At 44.0% G+C, this 24,590-nt stretch overlaps 1 protein-coding gene and 1 long non-coding RNA gene across 2 annotated transcripts in view; one reads left to right on the top strand and one right to left on the bottom strand.

Moving 5' to 3' along the window:
• Positions 1 to 723: 723 nt before the first annotated feature.
• Positions 724 to 13,875, top strand: LOC147009706 (uncharacterized). The gene is made up of 3 exons (XR_015052760.1): positions 724 to 927; positions 5,619 to 5,725; positions 12,461 to 13,875. It is a non-coding gene; the product is annotated as an uncharacterized LOC147009706 (long non-coding RNA).
• Positions 13,876 to 15,494: 1,619 nt separating this feature from the next.
• The window catches only part of LOC147009705 (claudin-19-like), a 69,693-nt gene continuing 60,597 nt past the window's right edge, over positions 15,495 to 24,590 (bottom strand). The window contains exons 5-6 of the mRNA XM_085862378.1: positions 19,024 to 19,134; positions 15,495 to 17,424 (exon numbers count right to left, since the gene is read on the bottom strand). Of these exons, the coding sequence (XP_085718504.1) occupies positions 17,286 to 17,424; positions 19,024 to 19,134 (250 nt within the window). The 3' untranslated portion in view covers positions 15,495 to 17,285. The remainder of the gene's footprint in view (positions 17,425 to 19,023; positions 19,135 to 24,590) is intronic.

Raw genomic sequence — 24,590 nt, 5'->3', positions numbered from 1 at the left:
GCGTGCCCTCGAGCGGCTGAGCCGGAGTTACTAAGATCTACAGCAATCTGCAATAAATGACGCAACCACCATCCCCAAATCGCCAAGACGAGAGTTTATACAAAACTCAGAAATACATACACCGCCCGATGTCTTTCTACTTTCATCACTGCGTCTCCGTTGCCTATGAACCTGTATTTTGTTATAATATCGCTCCCCAGACAAAGCGTCCAACGTATCGACACGTCCGAAGTGTCTGAAGCTTTAACCCCGATCGTTTTGCCAATGACAAAGTGCAATAACATCAATTTATACTCCAACGACCGTCCATGTACGTTTCCTTGGTCCTCCGCTTGTACTCCAACATGGCCGCCGAACCGGGTGGATTCACGTTGTGACGTCACGAGGCACACCCCATTCCATCGAACATGAGGTGAAGTTTGAACGAAGGATCTGATTATTTATTTTCCTTCAAGCAATATAATCGCTTAATTAGCAGTTCCCGAGTAGTTACGATGACGTGCAATGTCAATAAATAAGTACATGGACAAATTTTCGCGCAAAACATTGATAACACGCATTGCAGATCGAGACGCGTGGACGAGGGACGATGTTGGGGTTGGTGTAGTGCAGGCACGATGGGCCGAATGTCCTCCTCATGCGCCAAAGTTCCTTGCGTGAAATCAACCGTCGAAAATAAATAAATAAATAAATCGCACGACGGAGTCGAACAGGTGGTCGCTCGGGCGGCCACTTCTCGCCGATCGCGAGGGGACTGCGAGGATTTCGCGAATGAATAGAAAAAAAGAAACTTGCTCCTTCGTGGAAATGAGGTTACGTTTGCGGGATTTAATTAGGGGCGATATGAATGGTCGGTTCGAGAGGGGGGCGTGGCGTCGCCATTGTGCCGCGCACTGCGTCACCGCCGAAGTGGCATGTCACATGCAGGTGAATCTTGTATTCTTTGTCTCCGTCAGCAACTACGCTGGGATTGATGGTCTTTCTTTGGATGGAGCAACTATGTCCACTTCGTGCTGAATAAGGATCCCAGCTTGTGTCATGTGGAACCCGCTGGTTCCACGTTCGAGCTCCTACGTCATGTGTAATGTGCTGCGTCATTTACCTTAAATGACTGGAGATGCTGATTGTGTGTGTGTGTGTGTGTGTGTGTGTGTGTGTGTGTGTGTGTGTGTGTGTGTGTGTGTGTGTGTGTGTGTGTGTGTGTGTGTGTGTGTGTGTGTGTGTGTGTGTGTGTGTGTATATATATCCTGGTGTTGGCGCAGTGGTTAGGGCAGCGGCTTGGGATCCAAAAGGTCCTGAGTTCAAGCCCCGTTGGGCCACTGAATTAATACACCAGGGGGTCGACTCAGCCTGTCATCCTTCTGAGGTCTGTGAAATGAGTACCAGTATACTGGGCCGGTGTATACCCCGGTTAAAATAGGTGTACCTTATCCCTGTGTCGTAAGAGGCGACCAGGGTTGCGTCAGGAAGGGCATCCGGCGTAAAACATGTGCCAAATCACTATGCGGATCATACGGATGATCCGCTGTGGCGACCCCGAACGGGAGCAGCCGAAAGAAGAAGAAGAAGAAGAAGATATATATGTGTGTGTGTGTGTGTGTGTGTGTGTGTGTGTTTGTGTGTTTGTGTGTTTGTGTGTTTGTGTGTTTGTGTGTTTGTGTGTTTGTGTGTGTGTGTGTGTGTGTGTGTGTGTGTGTGTGTGTGTGTGTGTGTGTGTGTGTGTGTGTGTGTGTGTGTGTGTGTGTGTGTGTGTGTGTGTGTGTGTGTGTGTGTGTGTGTGTGTGTGTGTGTGTATATATATAATATTGTTACGGTTGTGGAAATTCGCATTTCACCATAAAGGGCCCTCAGGTGAGATATCTCTGTAAGTACATGTGTCGTTAGCCCAAACCCGTTGTATAGAGGGAATTTATGTGATCCATCCGGGCTGCGACGCTTTGAGTTAGCCATTTTTCTGTTCTATATTTTATTTCAAACAAACAGCATCTCAACAACCACGCCATCCCCACCACAGCACCAACCACACCATGACCACGCCACCTCCACCACCTACACTACCACCTCTTCGCCACTCGCCATTCAGTAGGCCCCGTGCGGTTACGAGCTCCACTAAAGAACAAACAAAAACCACCAACGATGCTCGGGGGTTTTTCCCACCTGTTTCTCCCGTTTAAATTCCCGGCGCTCGGTGTGGTGGAAGTGCGATCCGAGCCAGGGGTCAAAGGTGAGAAAAGGTGGGGGCTTCTTTTTGGGGGAATAATTCTCTGGCCCTGAGCCAAAAACTGACTCCCCCGGCCCCCGGACGGGGCAGGGTGGAGGGAGAGCGAGAGGTCACGCCCCCCCTTCGAGAGGCTTCTCCAAGAAGCTCGAAGGGAGGCGGGGCCGAAAACAGGGTGGAGCGAAGGGCGGAGCCCCACGCTACAAAAGGCGGACAGCACGGACCTTGGGGAGTTGAGTTGGTTTTTCGAGGCTTCCTGTATCCTTAGAGAGAAGTTGTCTTCGAGGCTTCCTGTCTGCTTGTCTTGTCGGGGGAAGAGGTCCTGCGCTCGCGGCTTGGCGAGCGACCTGTGAACGGAGGCACGGACGGGAGACGCGGCAGCACCGGTTGTGAGGTGGACCTGCGCGTCCGGACGAGGAGTGCCGGAGAGGGTTCGCCGGCCGCGAGAGAGGTCGGGCCAGGCGCAACCACACTGATGGTCGTGGGAAAGGGACTCACCAGCCACGAAAAGGGAAGTCGCGACTTCTTTTCCTTTTCCTTTGCTTTTTTTGTAAATGCTTGTGGTGGTGCCGTCCGTCAAGTAGTATTGTTTTAAGTGTTGCCGTGTGTCAGTCTTATTCGGTTTTAACTCTGCATTTGCTTTTGTTGCATGATTGTTTTGCTGTAAATACGTGTGTGTGTGTGTGTGTGTGTGTGTGTGTGTGTGTGTGTGTGTGTGTGTGTGTGTGTGTGTGTGTGTGTGTGTGTGTGTGTGTGTGTGTGTGTGTGTGTGTGTGTGTGTGTGTGTGTGTGTGTGTGTGTGTGAATAAAATGCTTGCTTGTTGAACTGTTCCCGCTCTGCTTCGTCTCCTTTCTTTTTATTGACTCTCCATCCTGCATCGCGTAAGAGATTCGTAGTGGGTTTGAAACGCCCGGTAATTAATCGGAACCGTCAAGGCCGACGATAACTCCGCTCGGTTATCCCTGTAATATGGAACGAACCGCTTAAGCGCTTCGTTTCCGGAGTCGGCCTGTGGCGTGGTACGATCGCCCGGTCGACCACTCGCGCAGGTACTTAGGAAGGTCGAATTTGGCGAGCAACCCTATCCTGTGCGGGTGGGCAATTGGCACTATCGTGGTGAGGTTAAACCCCCCACCCGTGACTGGCTCCGGGCGATAGCTCCCGGAGGGTCATGACTGAATTGTCCGTCTGGTGGACGACGTTCCACGATTCGAGTCACGTGGCCGTTCGCACGCCTGCGGGCGCGAATTCGCAACAATATATGTGTGTGTGTGTGTGTGTGTGTGTGTGTGTGTGTGTGTGTGTGTGTGTGTGTGTGTGTGTGTGTGTGTGTGTGTGTGTGTGTGTGTATATATATATATAAGCCTGGTGTTGGCGCAGCGGCTTGGGATCCAAAAGGTCCTGAGTTCAAGCCCCGTTGGGCCACTGAATTAATACACCAGGGGGTTGACTCAGCCTGTCATCCTTCCGAGGTCGGCGAAATGAGTACCAGTGTACTGGGCCGGTGTATACCCCGGTTAAAATAGGTGTACCATATCCCTGTGTCGTAAGAGGCGACCAGGGTTGCGTCAGGAAGGGCATCCGGCGTAAAACATGTGCCAAATCACTATGCGGATCATACAGATGATCCACTGTGGCGACCCCTAACGGGAGCAGCCGAAAGAAGAAGAAACATATATATATATATATATATATATATATATATATATATATATATATATATATATATATATATATATATATATAATGTGTGGTGTGTGTGTGTGTGTGTGTGTGTCATCTGAGTGATGCTGGAGTTTACATGTCAATATTAAGGCTCATATGAAATTACACGTAGTTATTGATGATGTATCACTTACCTGTGTTTGGGGACTTTAATGCCAAAGATGGAAGTAGTGATAAATTTGGTGTTGATCATGCTTGGGGGTAAAGGTGAGAGAGCATCATGAAATTGGGAATGTGAGCAAAAGTGGAGAAGAGCTGTGCATCAAAGGAGCTTGCCATGATGAACATCTGGTTGGAGAGGGAGAACATCCCGAAATACACTTGGCAGCACCTGGGGAATGTAAATGTGGCACCTTCATGATTATGTGATGATGAGACAAGACCGGAAAAGATTGTGCAGTGGCGTTACCGTTGTGCTGGCAGCGGACTGCTGGACTGACTGTAAGTTGCGGAGAGACGATTGAGATTGCTGGTGCCAAGAAAGGGTGCGAGGTTGAAGATAAAGAGGTGTGCAGTCACAGCTCTGAGTAAAGTAAATAAAAGGGAAGCCTATAATCGGTTGGTTACCGAAGCGGTTACAAATGCATGGAACAGGGACGGTGATACAGCCAAGCGATGCTGATCACGAGAGACGGCCTTGCAAAGGTAGCTATTAGGAAGGTATTGGGATGGAAGAAGAGGAAACGACCAGATTGGTTCCAATTGAAAACATCACAGAATTGAAGCAGTTACTAATCACCAACCACAACATTTAATGAGGCATGTGATGCACAGAAGAGTGGGAGCGAAGTAAGTGAAAATAGCACCGATAACGGAACTCGGTAGAGCGCGTACCTCCGCCAAGATGAACCGTTTATATTTTGTATCCGACAGGTAGACCGGACCTGAACTAAAATCTAATCGGCTTGTTCTTATCACCTGACCAACTCATCCACCAAGTTTTCTCGTAATCCTCCACAACTCTTTGAAATATCATGCGATATATTGTTGTTGGCCCGACATCTCTAAATGGTGAAGAATCACTTGAAATTATAACATCCGCATCTTCACCAAAATCTAATCAATTCGTCCTCGTCACACAGCCAACCTGTCCACCAAATTTTGTCCGAATCTGTCTTCAACTTTTTGAGATATCCTGCACGCAGACAGACAGACAGACAGACAGACAGACAGGGGTGAAATCACAACCTCTGTCCGCCTTTCGTGGTGGAGGTATAAACAAAACAGAAGTGATTGGTTTCAGAGGAAAGCAGATGAGGTGCAGAAAGAGATACTAAAAGGCACATCAGGAAGGGGAGTGTGGAAAGGCCGAAGAGAGATTCAGCGAAGAAGAGTTTGTCTTCGACCAATTAAACCAACATCAATCAGGAAACAGGTGTTGGCTCAAGAGAGTCACTTCAGGAATGGCACAGCCACTTCAAAGCAGTGTTGAACATGAGGACCCCCTTTGAAGAATGTGATATTTACTATATTCTCCAGTACCTAGTGAGAGGTGACATAGGTGAACCACTCACGTGTGTGTGTGTGTTTGTTAGTGTGTTAGTGTGTTAGTGTGTTGGTGTCTTGGGGCAAACCGGTCGATGTTTGACTCACAAATGGTGTTCTCGTACTTCATCTGTTTTCAATTGGGATTGAATCTCACTTGTTTTGTTTTTCCCCTTTGCATTCTCAAAGAGATCCACAAATGGTGAAGTTACCGTGCCCGTGTCATTGGAGGTTTGCGGAGGATTTGGTCCATGGCAACCTCGACGCACTCACTGTGTAAGGGTCGAACCAAAGAGGTGTGTGTAGTTATGTTACCCTTTCTGCACATTAAAAAAAAAAGTTTGAATCGATTCATTCACTCATCTCTTTTTAAACGACGTTGTTAAATTTGGCAATGAGGACAGTTCAGGGAGCCGACTTGTAAAATGCAAACATTCTATTTTTTAAAAGTGTTTTTTGCTGAACTACACAAGAACAGTGAGGGAGAATACCAGTAACTTGGACATTCTATCTAAGATGTGAGTAGAGGGTTTTGAGGAGTTTCAAGTTTCTTGCTCTTCCATGAGCCTCTCTCTTGTAAAGAAAAATAGAAGTGGAGGAAGTAAAGGAACAGCTCGAACAGCAGAGAGCACATAAAGCTCTGGGGCAAATAATATGTATCCAATAGTGTTGAGGGAGGGGGCAGAGTATATAAGCATGGTGTTGGTGGATACAGTATCTTTAATAGCTCATTGGAGTCGGGACAGGTACCAGAGGATTGAACACCGTTGTACAACATTACGGATCCAGAGAAGAAAATTCGACACCTCTCATTTCTTGGGATCGAGCATCAGGCCTGTCCAGCTAGTTTGTGAAAGACAGACGAAAAACCTCCCCCGGCCAACCACATGGGAATGGGGGAATAATTGGGGCCAATAAAGAAGAATAAGAGGAAGAAGATAACATTTCTTGGGAATTATATTTTTCGTGACTTCATATTCCTACTTCATACGCGACCTTTTGAATGACGTAATCCACCCCCAGAATGCTCAATGCGCAGAAACCCCGAGAAACAGTGGTGTTCGGGTCACCATGGAGTATATTGTGTGTCCAGGATCAGGATTGTTACCTGAAATGGCTCACAAAGCTTCTCAAAGAAGCTGAAAATAGTTGGAAAAGTATCTGAGAGAAAGGGCTGTGCCTCTGCACAACGAAAGGCTTGAAGTACTCTCTCAGCTCGCCGAACGGGCAGCTGCCCGTACTGCAAACTCCCAACCATGTGAGCCGGTGCAAGGCTGGAGTCGACGGACATGTGCTACACAAACCCCCAACGGTTTGCGACCAGTGAATGGACTTCAAACCTTGTGGGTGTGCCTCCTGTGAACATGGCAGGCTTTTGTATATCCACTGCGGCCTCTCGCTTGTACTAATAGGAAATGGTACGCGGAACTCAACACCTCTCATCCACGGATATTTCTCGTATTTCCTATATTTGCATCCAGGAACATATCAATTATGGTGAACCATTTCTGAAATTTCCACTCTTTCATCTAAATTCTGAAAATTATGTTGAAAAGAGAATTTCAACGACACATTTCGCGTTAGCAGCGGCAGGGTAAAAGTGCCCCGATGAGCAGAGGTGAATCGCTAAAAACCACACACGGCGCATGCTCGAAAGCCCCTCATTAGCATCCATATGTCATATCGAAAGTGGTCTATTCATCTTCTTCTCGCAAATGACACCATGGGATCTTTAACATCCACCGATTAATGCCAGCGAATGAGACACCTATTTCACCATCGATCCGAGGGACATAGCACACATGATAAATCTCCCGACATGCGGAACACCAGGGTGGCAGTTTATAGCTGAGTTGCGATTCAAACCCAGGCTATACTGCTCAGAGGCAACTCTGCATCCTTCCACGTTATCCTGCCAGCCCTTCCTACATAACAGCACCACACGGACCGGATCAAAACATGATGCAGGTCATCTCTGGGACGTGAGCCTGAGGTTCCCCGGGACTATTGTAGACTTTCGGAAGGCATTTAATGAAGTACCACATAGAAGGCTGTTAGCTATGTTGAGGACATGTGGAGTGGTTGGTCATGTAACTGGATTAGTGATAGGAAGCAAACGGTGATTGTGAATGGGTGGATGTCTGGCTGGGAAGATGCAAGTAATGGGGTCCTGAAGCGATCACTACTAGGACTGTTTATTTTTTTAGTATTCTCATAAACGATTTGTACTCTGGGGTAAAGAGTCTTCTTCTTCTTCTTCTTTCGGCTGCTCCCGTTAGGGGTCGCCACAGCGGATCATCCCTTATGATCCGCATACTGATTTGGCATAGGTTTTACGCCGGATGCCCTTCCTGACTCAACCCTGGTCGCCTCTTATGACACAGGGATAAGGATTGGGTTTCGCCATAATTCCGGGCTGCCCTACACCCTCTCATAGCGCGGCCCAGCACAGAGCTCCCGTCCTCAAGCGATCCTCCAACCCAAGCCTCCGAGTAGCCGGATTACAGCCGCACGCCACTACGCCCGGTCTCTGGGGTAAAGAGTAGGCTTTAAAAATCTAGTTTTGGAGCACATGGCAGGAGAAGGATCGAAGGTGGTCGTAGATATGAGAGGGAGAGGAAGGGGGCAAAGGTGCGGGTGGTCTCCTCGAGAATATTGTGCACAGTTTTAGTTTCATCTCAAGAAGAACAGCTGCCAGAAAGAAGGTTCAAACACCGAACAACTGCTGTTCATTGATTCTGGGATTAGCTAGACGAAGCTCTGAGGGAGACGAATTTTATGCATACATATTAATGAAGTTTAAATTTACCTACAAAATAGTAGTTTGCGAAAACTGTTTGAATCAAATTTAAATTTTCTTTCGAATATAAATTATTGACTGCTCCATGCACAGGCTTTGTTTTCCATTCATCACGAGACCAAAACAATTTTGCACACCTCACATGTACAACACAGTGAGGGTATCAACTTGATGCTTCATGATCACCTGGTCAATGTTTGGAGATATTCTTATATACTTCCATGGGCAGACTGTGTCACTCAGGCCCATGTAAGGCTTATAACGCTTAGTGAAGCGAAAAGATGGCAAATTATTGGGATGCAAATTGGTGGGATGTCCTACAGTGAAATTTCACATCAACTTGGCTTCCATTGGGGCCGGTGTTAACAGATTGGTCCGCAATCTTCAACAAACCAATCCAGGCATCGATCGAGATGAGCCAGGGTGACCTCTAAATGAGGAAATGCGGCTCCGTACCAGGCTTGTCAGATGTATTCCTTTTGCCGCAATTAGTTTTGGTATTCCAGCATGAATGGAATCTCCCTCGGAGATTATACACAAAAGCTGTTCAAAACCGGCTTTGTGCTGCGGGTTATAAAACCAGAAGACTGATAAGATGCCCTGTTCTCACCCAGATTACAAAGCAGCCCACTGTACATGGTACTGACCACATCAACACTGGAATCTCACTCCCTGGAGGAAGATCCATTGGTCTGATGAGAACTCGTTTCTCCTGCACGTGACTGATGGTACAACTTGGGTTGGCCGGCAACCTACTCAAATGAAAGACCAGATATTGCATTTGGGTCATCAGAAAGAGCATGAATACACAAAGAGCAAAGATAAAGTAATCAGGAGGAACCTGGATAGGATTCGGATTTTAACTGCTCCTGAAAGCTCGACCCTCAAACGCAGCCAGATGCAGCCAAGTGAGCCTTCTATGCAAAACTGTTCAAGCTCAGTCAAGTTGTGTGGGGAGTGTTGATGGACAGCAATCTTCAAGTCATGCCACAGATTTTCAATTGGATTTAGGATGAGGCTGTGACTGCACCACTCAAGAACATTTATCTTTTTGTTCCTGAGCCACTCCAGTCTGGCTTTGGCTGTGTGCTTCGGGTCGTTCTCATGCTGAAAGGTGAACTTCTGTCCCAATTTCAGCTTTCTTGCAGAGAGCAGCACGTTTTCCTCTGGGATTTTTCTGTAATTTGCTCCATCCACTTTCCCTTCTATCCTGACAAGTGCCCAAGTCTTTGCTGATGAGAAACTTTCCCAGCACATGATGCTGCAACCACAATGCTTCACAGTTGGGATGGTGTTCTTGGGTGATGTGCTGTGTTGGGTTTGCGCCAAACGTAACATTTTGCATTGAGGCCAAAAAGTTCCATTTTGGTTTTGTCAGACCGCAAAACTTTTTGCCACATGGCTCCAGAATCTCCGGAATGGTTTTTTGCACAACTCAAATAGGACTCAAGGTGGGCTTTTTTGAATAATGGCCTCCTTCTTGACACCCTATTGTACAGGCTAGACTTGTGGAGTGCTTGGGATATTGCTGTCACATGCACATCGTGAACAGTTTTTATCAAAAAGGCCTGTTGCTCTTTCAAAGTTGGTGTATTGGTGGCCTCTCTGATCAGTCTCCTCCTTGCTTGGTCATCCAGTTTGGAGGGGCAGCCTGATCTAGGCAGGGTCTTGGTGGTACCATCCACCTTCCACCTCTTGATGATTATCTTGACTCTGCTCCAAGGGATATTCAAGGCCTTTGAAGTATTTTTATACCCATCCCCTGATCTGTGCCTTTCCACAACTTTATCCCAGATGTGTTTTGAAAGCTCCTTGGGGCTCATGGTTGAGTTTTTGCGATGAAATGTACTACCCAGCAGAGGAAACCTACAGGAACAGCTGATTTTATTCTGAAATAATCAGAATCACTACAATTTAAAACAGGTTGAGGCTAATTAACTGAACATGTGGTTTTGAAGGTGATTGGTTACACCTGAGCTAATTTGCAATATTTTGCTCTTATAAGAGGGATGGGCACTTATCCAACAAAGATATTCTAGTTTTGAATTCTTCATTTATTTTCTGAAATTTGTAGAATTTGTTTTTCATTTGAAAGTTGTGGGTTACGATCTGTAAATAAAGGTGGAAAATGTCTGATTTAATGCAATTTCATTCCAGGCTATAAGGCAACAAAAGGTGAAAATTTTGAAAGGGGGTGTATACTTTCTTCAGGCATTACATATATATATATATATATATATATATATATATATATATATATATATATATATATATATATATATATATATATATATATATATATATATGTAATCTTGAAACATGTGGAGTGTGATGAGCACTCCGCCGATCTCCATTGGACATAGTCCTACAGCAAAGCATCGCCTCCAACTCAGAGGCCTCAGCCCAGTGACTCTGTCAAACACACAAAGATTACATGGTCAACATCAAATGGAGCCACCTGATTTTGGGCTTATTTGCCCTCATCAGGACAGCATACCGATAAATATCTAACCAATTAGAAGGCATTACAAGTCAGCTGTGAAACACACTTTTGCAATGCACACATCCCCAGAGAGTGGGAAACTCTAAAGCCAACTTCCACTAATCAGGGGAGGCATGAGAAGGGGAGGTGGGAGGCCAGAGGGAGGGGGGGTGGGCTGGAGTCTGGAGGGGGGTGGTATTGGAGGGGGCATGTGGATGGGTGGGATAATGGAGGGAAGGTATGGGAGGAGGGACCTGGCATTGCCCAGCAATGCCAGCCACCCATGTTTAAATATATATGTATATATATATATATATATATATATATATATATATATATACATATATATATATATATATATATATATATATATACATATACATATATACGTAGTTATACGTTTATAGTTGTTGAGGAACTCTGGGAAGGGTTCAAAACAGCGTAGCACTTACTTGTGTAAGTCTTCTTGGGTTGCTTTACACAGCTTCTTCGGCGAGAGGAGTGTGGGAGGAGTCAAAGATATATATATATATATATATATATATATATATATGTATATATATATATATATATATATATATATATATATATATATATATATATATATATATATATATATATATATATATATATGTATATGTATATATATATATATATATATATATATATATATATATATATATATATGTATATATATATATATATATATATATATATATATTTATATATTCATGGATATACACTAGGGTGTTCCAAAAAAATGAAAGTTTGATTTTTGCTGCTCCTTGATTTTGTCTTTGTTCCATTACCCCATAAGAACTTATAGGTCAAAAATGAACAAAATTCCATGATATTTAGGGGTTCCTCAAGTTGGCACAATTATGTCCATTATGGAGAGGGCACATTGCTGTACACAGCACATTGCTTCGGGTTAGGATCAGTTGCCTAGAGGCATGGCTGTGCCGCTGATGCAGTGCCCCCCTATTGGTTTTCATTTGCTCACGGTGCCAGCGGTAACTCGCCTCCTCTTCTTAAAGGACACCGTGGGGATCGTTAACATCCACAATCTCATGCCGGCAGATCGGCCGCCAGTTTAACATCCATCCGAGGGACAGCACACACATTGTTGCCAAACACCAGCATGATCGTTTACAGCTGGATCAATATTTCAACTCGGACTAGAGAGCTCAGAGGCAAGTTTGCATACTTGTACCTGTATGCTATCCTTCCAGCCCCAAAGAGCCATTGAACCAGTCAGTCAATGAATTACAAAAGTTCAATTAATTGTTTTTTTTAAATTATTGTTGTTAAGTATTAGTTGAAAGGCAAGTTTGCTTTAAGATTGCTTGCTTGTTGCTCGAGTTGAACGAATTGTATTCGATGTACAAATGGTTGGATGTTAGTCTCTCTGTGTTCTGTCAACGTGTCGTAAAATTTGAAGGAATTTTTATCCATTTTTATTTTCTCTGTCGCTCTCTTCCCAAATCAAAATTTGATGAGAAAAGGAAAGGGATGGTACTGGAGTTTGGAAACTGGTTTGCGATGGGAAAGGGTGGGGGAGGGGCAATCAAAAATTTGGTTTTGTTAATGTAACTTGCAACTAGAAGATTGTCTCTTTAATGCAGTTGATATATTAACACTGAGCAAGGAACTTCAACCTGCAACCCTTCCACTTGAGACAAATGCCAAGATCGCTAAACTGTCCAAACTTCCCATCTGTTAAAATGTCGTGTTGTTTTATGTCCGCAGGAACAAGTCGATGTTAAAGGAGACGAGGAGTGAGGGAGGACTCTTGAGTTATGGAGAAACTTGGTCTGAATGTGGAAAGTCCACCCTTTGACCTGCTGAGCACAGCCCCCCTGTACTCGCCATTCTCACCTGGGGCCGAGACAGTCGAGCGGCCCTACAAGTGCTCATTCTGTGAAAAGACTTTTGCACGCACGGGGCAGATCCGTGAGCACCTCAAGATCCATGTGGTCGATAAACCACACAAGTGTGCACACTGCCAAAAGACGTTTGGCTACCCCTCGGCACTTAGAAAACACGAAACAACGCACACCGGAGAAAAGCCCTATGTTTGCACTCACTGCGATAAGGCATTTACTCAGTCGTCTAACCTCCGCGCACACCAGCGCACACACACGGGCGAGAGACCCTACAAATGCCCCTTCTGCGGCCGGGCTTTTGTCCGATCGTCCTGCTTGAAGGTGCACCTCCGCACTCATACTGGTGAGCTGCCGCATGAGTGCACGGTGTGCGGAAAGGGTTTTGCAATCTCATCGAACCTTCAGAGGCACATGAACAAGCACAAGACAGAACAGTCGAGTAGTTATGCACGCTGGTCTCTAGAATACAAGGCAAAGAGGTTGCTTGCAGAGAGTGTAGCATCACTGACCTGAGTGGCTTTGAGTGAGGACGTGTATTTTAATGAAATCGTCTGCAAATTATGTGGAAAAAGAGATTGTGCGACGACGATGCGTGGAGAGACGACAAGGTGTCGAATAGGAAAGACGACTTTGGAGAAAAGTGTAGCTCATTGTAAAGGAACTGTCTGAAAAATACATTTCATAATGTGATGGCGGGTGTGGATGGGAATATCAAAATATTTGGAAATATTGAGATTGCTGATGAGAGACGAAAGAAACAACGAAGTTGCGTTCATTAATATTAACGGATCAAGTCGCACTTTTATGCTGTATTTGGCCACCTATGCCTGGTGGCGCATTTAATACATTCTCATAATGAGATACAAATGTCTAACACATGCCATTTTTTAATATTTAAATATGTAGTGATATATGATTAGTCAGAAAATATATAAATGTATTTTTTATTTCTATATATATATATATGTGTCATACTTTTTTTGAGGGGCAGATTGGGGGGCTTTAAGACTATTGTGAGCATCCCGTTCGTATAACCTTTTGAACGGGCCTTGTCTTCTGTTTTCATCTGGAAGTTGTACCAAGACTTCAATGCTGGATTACCTGGTTTGGTTTGACCATGTAGAATGTGCTGTCAGGTTTGCTTTCAAAGCAAAACTCTGTTGTTTCGGTCCTGTGGGTGGTGGTGATGAGAAACATACCGGACGTCGCCGTCGCCCGGCCAAAGAGTTCAGAATGCGGGGTTACCCGGATGCAACAATAAATGCCATACATCGTGGATTACTGTTTCAAAGTGGAACCGCTCATGATTGCTGCCTCCTGTTAAATTTGTCCAACGAAATGAGACCGGTGGTAGAGGCAGGACATTATTGGTATGGCGTTGGTTTTGTGAAGATGTGCAAAGTTTTCGGATACATTCATTCGATTGTAAAGATACCTACAGCAAATTAATTGTACCTGTCCAGAGGATGAAAGAAAACCGAAAATACGTGAGATCATTTGTTCACGTGATTTATGAGTTGACCGTCCTGTGTAATTTAGGCCTGTGCTAAAGTTCCCCCAAATTGATTATACTTGTTGTTTTTTTTTGTTGTTTTTGTAAGTGCTGTTATTTTGTTTGTGTGTAAAGATAAAAACAAAAACAAAAAAAAGATACCACATCCTTGTAGGTAATGTTCTTGTGTGCTTGTTTGTCATCTCTGTGTGGGAGAAACTAACGGAGTCGAGTGGGCCTCGGTCATGCCATTCCTAATGATTGGAAATAGTGCAAGGAAAGGTGGCCTCATCCTCCATTGGCAGGTCGTGCGACATCATCGTTTCACTGGAGGAAGTTGCGAGCGGCTGTTCTCCTTGTAAGAGCGTCACTTGAACGCACCTTGCTCTCGATGGGCCTCACAAATTGGGGAGGAAAAGAATTTTGATTTTTTTTTTGTTTTTGTTTTTGTACAAGGTCAGTTGCAGCTTTGACCTGATCCTTCTTGCAATCGCCTCGGGTGAGAGCAGGCTCGACCACTGAATGAACTTCCAAATGAAAGCAGGACAAGTTGCAAGAAGTGCAAGAAGAATCATGAAGTCGCTTCCATTTGCCGGTGTCAGCTGGTCGTGCACGCCTTATTCCACTCGATGACAAAATAGAATCAGGACATACAAGGAATTTGACACAGAAGGCTATTTGGCCCATCATGCCTGTGCTTTATAAACAGCACCTTGATTTAATCTATCAATTATTTGCTTACTTTCATGGGGGGGGGGGGGGAGAGGGAGAGAAGCAAGAGAAGCAAGAGCGGTGAGTAGAACAGTGGGGCAGGAACAGGCACATCACTAGGGTGTTTTTGGTGCTTTGGGAGGTCAATAAATGCTCACCAACAGGACATTCATTATTTGATGAGACCCTCTTACAGCTTCCTATCAGTCTTACCAATGTCCATGTCCTCGAGCCCTAACATTTGTAGGTACCGATCTAATCCAATGCTGGGGGCCCATCTACCAGCAATGGTTGCTGCTGGAGCCACCGAGTGTGCTGCATGCTTATTCATTTGCATATCCGATGACAATTTGTGTCACTTGGCCATTAGTTTTTATGTTGCTCATCGGTCACAGCCAGTTATTGTTGAGCATGCCGGTCATGTCATAGCTCCAGTTGAAGTTGGAGGAGCTTCATTGGGACAACGCAGAGCATGATGGATCTTGGGAAGAGTTGGACATTCGAGTGAGTATGAGCAGGAACATGGAAGTACCACACTAAGAAAGCAAAGGCGTACAAATGTTGTCTTTCTGGCAGTGCAGCATGAGATAACTGACCTCACCCCTTGAACCACATGAATGCCATCGGTAGTTGTACAGATGTAGCTTGTTGATAACTTGTCAGTTATCATTCAGGAAAGATGTTTTCTCAGCCTTAACCCTAACGTCCCACAATCAGATTTTTTTTCTTCCTCTCCACAACATGTGATGTCATTTTGGTGAAGCAATCACATCACTTTACAAGTAAAATCATATTCTGGTAAATGTTTCTGATTGTGGCTGAGGATGTACAGCGACCATTTTGGATTTGCAATGAAACATACAAAGTATTTTATTTTCTTCGGCCACATAGTCAGTTTACTTCAACACAGTTACAAACTGTCATCCTGGTGTTTCAGGGGCAGGATGGTGGTGGTGGTGTGTGTGTGTGTGTGTGTGTGTGTGTGTGTGTGTTTCCTGCACGACTCATCCATTGAGTTTTGTCATAACCTATTAAGATGTTGTACTACATATCATTTGGGCCCTTCCACAATTGTGAAGAATCACTCAAAAAATTCAAGTTTCTAGATCTGAATTTACACTCAAATCTAATCAATTTATCCTTCTCGCACAACCAACCAGTCCACCAAGTTTCATTTGATTGCGTACATAACTTTTTGAGATATCCCGCTCACAGAAATAGACAGATAGGAGTAAACACATAACCTCTGCCCACCTTTGGTGGCGGAGGTAACTGGAACAGCATTCGGGAGAGTGCATGCCTTCACCAGGCTCAACAGTTTCGTTTTGTATCCCACCGATAGGCTGGATCTGCATCAGGACCTTAACCAAAATCTAATCGGCTTGTTCGTGTCTCTTACCCAAGCTCATCCACCAAGTTCCATTCAAAACCATCAACTTTTTGAAATGTCGTGCTTTCTATCCTTTTTATCGCAATTTCTCAATGGTGAAGAATCACTTAAGAATTTAAAAACTTCTCGTATCCAGATCCGGACATTCACCAAAACCGAATTAATTCAGCCGAAACACACACCCAACCTGTCGTTAACCAATTCACTCACCAATTATTTTTGAGGCCAACATAAGCCAAAGGTCAACAAAGGCCAAATTTCTGAAATCCTCAATTTTCATCTGATTGACTTGAAATTTGAACAGGATTTGCACATCAGGTCAATAAATTCAATCACCAAGTATTTTTGAGATCAAAGTAGGCCAAAAGATCAACACAGACCGGATTTCTAAAATTGTCAATTTTCATCCGATTGACTTGAAATTTGAACAGGATTTTTATATTATCTTGCTGATTTCAACCACCAATTATTTATGAGGTCAACGTAGGCCGAAAGGTCAACATCGACCAAATTTCCAAGATTTTTTCATAAAAATTTCAAGATTGTTTCATGAACAGGATTTTTTTTGAAAAATTACCATCATGTGTCATGTGGTCTGGCAGCCATATTGGATCAAATGGAAAATCTTTGAAAATATTCATCGGAGAAACCACTTAATTGATCAATGCAAAATTTAACTAATTGATCAAATACCCATGGGGAAATATGGTTTGATAAAGGTGACATCATAGATCACGTGGTCTGACAGCGAAATTAGATCAAAGAAAAAGATAACTTAAAAAAACAACGGTTGGCTCGCACCAAGTCCATCTCAAGACTGCACGGGGTATATATTCTACGAATACCATCTAGTTTTTGATCATAATATCAAGAACAACATTCATTTATGGTGAGTATTGTAAAGAATAAGGAAATATTTTACAATGATTCATGGTGAGACTTTTATAAATATGTTTGAGACCCAATACTAGTTTGAATTTTAAGCTGCAATCGCCTTAAAGTGTGGAGAATAAAAGCTGAGGTCAATGACAGAGAGACTCTCATGTGGCTCCATTTCCTCAAGGCCATATCCCACATGTACATGATCACAGGTGATCACACATACACATGGCGGGATTGATGCTTGCCACAACTTGTATCCCGATTGTGATGCTTGGTTCTCACTTCTCGGTGGTGGTTGCGTCGTCCTTGAGTTTCGCTGAGCACCACGATATTTGGAAAGGACTGATGGGAGCTAGTTGAAAAAACGGGGAGAAAAGGTGAAATCAAACCTCTTCATTACAAACAGATGAGGATGCTTCAAACTTGTCCTTGACTTTTCTTGGTTCTCAAAATGAAACTTGCTTGTATATTCATATCATATATAATTCAAAAGATGTGTGTGTGTGTGTGTGTGTGTGTGTGTGTGTGTGTGTGTGTGTGTGTGTGTGTGTGTGTGTGTGTGTGTGTGTGTGTGTGTGTGTGTGTGTGTGTGTGTGTGTGTGTGTGTGTGTGTGCGTGTGTGTGTGCGTGCACCAGGGACTTCTCGATTTACGCTCGTACCTCCATTCCCCTTGCGTGCTGGCGCAAAACAGAAATCTTTTTCTACATCAAGAAACCGTTACCCAGGTCGAAAAACCAGTTAAAACCAGTACACATTTTCAACTGGTCTCTATTGGTTCTAATTGGTCTTTAACTGGTCTCTATTGGTTTCAACTGGTACCAGTTAAATTCAGTCAGAATTCCAATTTCCCAGTTGAAAAAACCAGTAGCTCATATTTGTACCAGTTAAAGTCTTACTGGTTCCAGTTGATACCAGTTGCAATGTACTGGTCTCCCAGTTGATACCAGTTACAATGTACTGGTCCCAGTTGATACCAGTTAGTTAAATACAATTGTATTTCAACTGGTAATATATCACTCTATTCCAATTTCCATATTAAAACCAGTAAGAAACCAACTGGCTTTACTGGTACCAGTTGGCTACTGGTTTTCAACTGGTACCAGTTGACCAGTAAGCTACTGGTCTTTACTGGTTTTTTGACCTGGGTAATGGTGGGATCTTCAAGGTCAACCAACAACCAATACTGGCTTAAGGATGCTGCAGCTTCATGTCCTAATGACGGACAGCAAGCACATTGATGCATTTTCCTGCATGTGAAACACCACTTATTTACTCATTTGTATGAAGCATGTGGCTGCTTGATTGCATCATTCTCTGGGGGTGTGGCTATGCCACTGATGCAGTGCCCCCCTTTAAACAGTAAGCTCGTACTCATTTCACCGACCTCGGAAGGATGACTGGCTGAGTCAACCCACCTGATGTTAATTGAACGTTGAAAACAGGGGCTTTAACTCAAGACCAGGGGATCTTAAACCTTAACCGTTGAGCCATCTCCAGGCGAAACACCAGGGTGACAGATATATAGCTGGGTCGACATTCTACCTCGGCTGGAAAGCTTAAAGGCATGTGTGCCTACATCTAAAATATCGTGCCATTCCAAGGAATGGGCTGGCAGGATGGCCTAGAGGTATGCACATTCACCGCTGAGTAGTCTAGTTGGGTTTGGATCATGGCCCAGCTATAAACTGTCATCCTGGTGTCTCGCAGGCAGAGTGAGGCATCAATGTGGGTGCTGTCCCTCGGATGGACTTTAAACCGGGCGTCCCATCTGCCAACATTAATCGGTGAACGTCGAAGATCCCACGGTGTCCTTTGCGAAGAGTCGGCGAGCTATTGCCGGCACTCATATTGGAATAAAAACTCGTGAAAATGGACACCATTTCTCTGTTGTCCCAAATTATTATTCTTTCAAAGAAGGGAAATTGCAATTTCAATGAAAAATGCACTCACCTGCGTCTATCCAATGAGTCGGACTTACAGGAGCAACAAAGTGCCAGGGAAGTAAGCAGTGTGATTCCTGAAGCCACCCAGCCCACGTACAAGGCAGGACCATACTCATACCTGTTTCCAACAATAAAGATCATCAAAAGTGAGTCGTCAAGGGATTCGTTGACAGAAGCTGCCCTTGCCCCTTTAAAATCTTCTTTGCATGCTTGTTCATTCTGCAAAATTTCTCTATCTTCTTCTCTTTCTTTAATGGCCATAATTATATTTGTTTATTTAAAATCTACTGTATATAAAGAGTGGAGAAGATGGCTCATGGAGAAGATGGGGATGGAGAGATAAAATGCAACGTACTGATCATGTGACGTCAGGTGAGTGTAACAAGCAAGGGTGAGGGGAGAAGAGGAGAGGAAATCGGGGGAACGGTGGGATTGAAAAACCTCCAGAAGGCAATTCCACAAACAGCAGAGAAAGGACCAAAAGAGTGGAGATGACATACATTTGTCATACATTTGTCATACATACAAAGGACATTTGGATTTTGAGAATTTAACCAGGATGGAGTTACTGGAAGAATGATATGGAATTTCAGACGGCTGAGAGAGCAGAGGGAGCATGGCAACAAATTCATGTAAACTTCACTTGGTAACTTAAAAACGATGTTCCTTGACGTGGAAGATGTAAGACAACATCGACTTGCCAAAAAAAATTTCACATGTGGGAAGGGGGTGGGGGGGGGCGAGGACAGTTGTCACGTTCATCGTCAGTATGTAGCAGTAATGATGAACTTGGCTCGTGTCAAAAGAGGGTGAATACCTTGAAAAGTTGTCCAAGAATCCCTTTTGTAACGGTCAAAGAACAGGTTCTTCCAGATGGGTCAATTCCCCCACTTCTATGATTTCTATGTCGGATTTTATTATGATTTGTAATTCCGGCTCCTACCATTTTAGTGGGGCAACTTAGCATAACAATTGTACATTTTGTGAGGAAAGCACCAAATTTGGCACACAAGTAGCCTGTCATATTATGAACAGATTTGGATATTGGGCCATTTCAAATTCAGCCGCTGATGGCTGTGGCAGCCATTTTCCAAAATGGCCGCTAGCGGTTACTATAATTTCACTCTAACATTCGTTTGAACATTTATTAAAAGCTGAATTAAGAAAAACATAACCTGAAGCCACCTCAAGTTTAAAGATAGCCACCATTTTGCAAGATGGCTGCTAATTATTTGTTGTACCGGACGACTATCTCACTCATAGAAATTGGTTGTTGAGAATGGGGGCAAACGAATCGCGGGCTGCGTCTCATTCATATGAATACCGACATCTCTCATAGAAATTGATCGAGAGACGTCCGATTAAAATGTTCTGAATCATTGACACAGTCTGCTCTGTTAATATTCTCTCAATTTTGTGATATATATATATATATATATATATATATATATATATATATATATATATATATATATATATATATATATATATATATATATATATATATATATATATATATATCTCTATCTCTATCTCTCTCTCTCTCTCTCTCTCTCTCTCTCTCTCTCTCTCTCTCTCTCTCTCTCTCTCTCTCTCTCTCTCTCTCTCTCTCTCTCTCTCTCTCTCTCATTCAAGTGCGGCCTTTTTGCACTTGCAATGCTTCAGACCGCTCTTCTTGCACTTGCACGATACGGGATAAGTTACTTCGAGCCGATGTGCTGAGATGTGTTGCGATTGACTGTAAGAGTCAAAAAAACGCAGTTTCAAAAAACGGAAGGGTTACTCAACAAACTGACCAAAACAAATTAGCTTAGCCATGAAAATGGGAACTAGAATGGAAAACTACTTACAAATGGTTTGGCATTGCCGTCAATCGAACGAAGATAACCCGGAAACTAACGAGTTATCATGGTAAAGATATCTCGCCAACACGCTGGTACTAAGAGAGAACTTCCTCACTCGGTAGCAAACTGGAACTGGCACCGCGAAGGCAGAACGGAAATACACGCAGAACCTCGTAACCCGGTAATCCGTGACTGAGATAACACTGAACAACAAATTTCAAAATTTTTTTTTTTACTGGAGATGTGTAAAGTGATTAAGACTAATTTGGGTACGCTGATTTCAAAAATCATAACCGTTTTGCTGTATCACGTCAGGATTTTCAGGAACAGAAATATTCCCATTGCCTAGAAGTCAGGATTTCAATGAAATTTACATATGTCTTTAACATGTCTATTTCGTACAATTGTTGTTAACTTGTGTTATATTTCTTTCTTTCAGATAAAGATGAGTAGGCGTTCCTGTACCAATCATCCTGACAACTTCTGTTATGTCTGTGGTCGGTATACCAAAAAAGATCAACAGCAGTGAAAATGAAGGCCGCCTACTTTCACTACTTCGGGTGTAAGGTGGGGGACCAAGAACAGAGCTGGGCACCACACATCTGCTGCACAAGCTGTCACACAACCTTGACTCAGTGGTTGGTGGGCAAGCGCGCGAGCATGCCATTTGCGGTGCCCATGATATGGCGTGAGCCGCAGAATCATCATGATGATTGTTATTTCTGCTGAACAAGCATCGCCGGCTTCAACAAGAAGAATAAAGGTCACATCAAGTACGCTGACTGCGTCTCTGCTCGTAAACCTGTGCCTCATGATGACGAGAACCCCGTTCCAACACCTCCAGCTGATCAGAACATAGCTGTAAGCAGTGGTGAAGAGGATGGTGATGATGAACCTTTTGAACCCGACACTCAAGAATCACACCTTCTGAACCAGGGAGACTTAAATGATCTTGTAAGAGATCTCTCGCGATCTCTTGTGGATCAAGATCTGTACGGGCAATGCATCTGAATGGGCGTGGGTTTTTATACCTCAAGGAAAAGTTTGGCAACACCTTGTCGGAGGCCAAGATCAAGGCTGGTGTCTTTGTTGGACCGCAAATCCGACAGATTATGAAGGACGAAACTTTTCCGACAACTCTAAACCCCAAAGAGCTGGCAGCGTGGAGGAGCTTCAAAGCTGTGACGGACAACTTGTCCGCTGTGACGATAAATAGTGCAGCAGCTGCTGGAGTCCTTCAGGAAACTTGGCTCCAGGATGTCCCTGAAAATCCATTTCTGACACCAGCACCTGAACTTCTTCCCTGACAACTTGGGAGCAGTCTCGGACGAGCACGGCGAGCGATTCCACCAAGAGATTTCACTCATGGAGACGCGTTACCAAGGGCGGCACAACCCGAACATGATGGGCGATTTCTGCTGGTTCCTGCATCGTGAAACTGACACAGAGCAGCACAAACGCAAAGCCAAATGCCTAAAGCATTTTTAATTACATTCTAGTGGACTTTTTCTGTAATTTCTATAATTTTGAAGCATTCATGATGAAATATATGAATAAATGAATTTTTGTAAATTTCATTGAAATCCTGACTTCTAGGCAATGGGAATATTTCTGTTACTGAAAATCCTGACGTGATACAGCAAAACGGTTATGATTTTTGAAATCAGCGTACCCAAATTAGTCTAAATCACTTTACACATCTCCAGTAAAAATTTTTTGTTGTTCAGTGTAATCCTATGACCAAACTGCACCCCGCAAACCAAACTCAACTTGATGAACTACGGTTAACAATGGGATAGCATAGAGAACTCTATGGGCACAGAACAAAATAACAATGAATCGAGTCAACAGGTGTAAGCTGGCAACTCAACAGTGTGCGATTCCGGGGTCAATATGCACGCACACCACTTCTACTACCATGTGCCAAGCCAATAGTGCTATGAATGTTTATCATTGGTTTTCATTCAGAATCTGTGTCTTAATAAGACTAATTAGTCCACTCTAACTTTTTTTTCTCAACCAAATCAAATTGTTACTTTCTTTGACCATTATTGGACTTTTATTAGTAAATAAACTTTCACAATCCACCTGCATTCCTCTCCAGTAAAGCAGATATGTGTCATAACAGTAACCACTGGTGGCCATTTTGAAAATGGCTGCCGCAGCCATCAGCGGCTAAATTTGAAATGGCCCAATATCCAAATCTGTTTATAATATGATAGGCTACTCGTGTGCCAAATTTGGTGCTTTCCTCACAAAATGCACAATTGTTATGCTATATTTAGCTAAGTTGCCCCACTACTTCTGGGAGTATGAACCATTCGGATCATGATCTGAGGCTCGTACTAGAGCTACCACTCCACAAACATGGCCATACAGACGAACATGTGCGAAACAATGCAAGACTGTTATATGACACAAATGCAGCCACTGACCTCCAGAGATAAACACAGCCAGTGAGTGCACTCACTTCCTGGGGTAATCTGGGTACCAGCATCGTCGCAACAATGGCCCCACCTTCCTCACTGCACTCAACAGGGCATTTCCAAAGGAGGAATTTCCTCCTCCCCATAGGGATCATCCAGGCTCTTAACCTTTTAAAATGGTTTAATTTAAAGCCAATGTGGGGGATGAGGGGAGACAAGACATGATAAATAGGAAGGAACAAACAAAGCGGGCAACAGACACAGATAGGAATGATGGGCCTCGGTAGTTGTACACACAAACTGATGTACAAAATAAGAAACCAATCCCCCGAATGGCGCAAAAATACCAGATTCATACAATGAAAAACAAAGGAACAGGTGAGAACTTTAGCAAGGCACGAGGTCTTCATGTGAAGGTCGCTGTAGCACAAGACTAGTGCGGCTCAGGATGTGCAGGATGGCAGGAAGGATATGGTGGAAGTGAATGATTGTGGTGAGGCTGCGTCTATGTTTCCCCACAGCAGTCCTCCCAATTCAGACAATGTAGCAGAGAGAGTGAAGAGAAATGATGCCTCTTAAAAATCCAAGGTTTAACTGACATGCGTAGTGTGGCCACAGCCATTGTAAGCTTTGCTACCGCCTTCGTGGGTGGCGGGTCCCTCACCCCAAGGCTCCACAGCCCATCTTTCCACCATAGTCTGCAGTACACTGGCCAAACAGCTTGTGATGGTGGTTCCTTTAAAGTGCATAGTACCTTCTATGGCAAAGCCCTCCATTTAGCCTTGCCTGAAACAGGACATTTTACACAAAACAATCTAATTTTACTCAATGCCGTTCCAAAATTTACACATGCTGTGTGTTCGGCGTACATTTAACATGACCAAGATGGCAAATCCACACCAATAAATGTCAGTGCTTCCTCCAGCCGCAGCTGACGCTCACGGACTATGCAGGAAACAAATCTCATTTGAGTCTCTCTCAGCAACTGCTTGTTGGACACAAGGTCCGACCAGCAATAGCCAAAGATTCTCCGAAGAGACCTGGTACCAAAGGAATTAAGTCTCCATCTCAGATCCCTGGCCAGAGTCCAAGTCACATGTCCAAAGAGCAAGACTGGAAGCACCAAGGACCTGAAGACTCGGATTTTCGTCCTCCCGCACAGTTACTGGTAGCACCACACCCCATGATCCAGTAAATCCATGACTCCCCAGGCCCGACCCAGACGTCTATTGACCTCTGACTCACAGCCAGCAGAGACATGAGTATCACTGCCAAGGTAAGTGAATCTCTCCGTGACCTCAGAA

Source organism: Eptatretus burgeri, chromosome 17 (assembly GCF_056783735.1).
Source record: "Eptatretus burgeri isolate ZD-2024b chromosome 17, Ebu_testis_v1, whole genome shotgun sequence".
Taxonomy (NCBI): Eukaryota; Metazoa; Chordata; class Myxini; order Myxiniformes; family Myxinidae; genus Eptatretus; species Eptatretus burgeri.
This window is presented reverse-complemented; position numbering and strand designations above follow the sequence as displayed.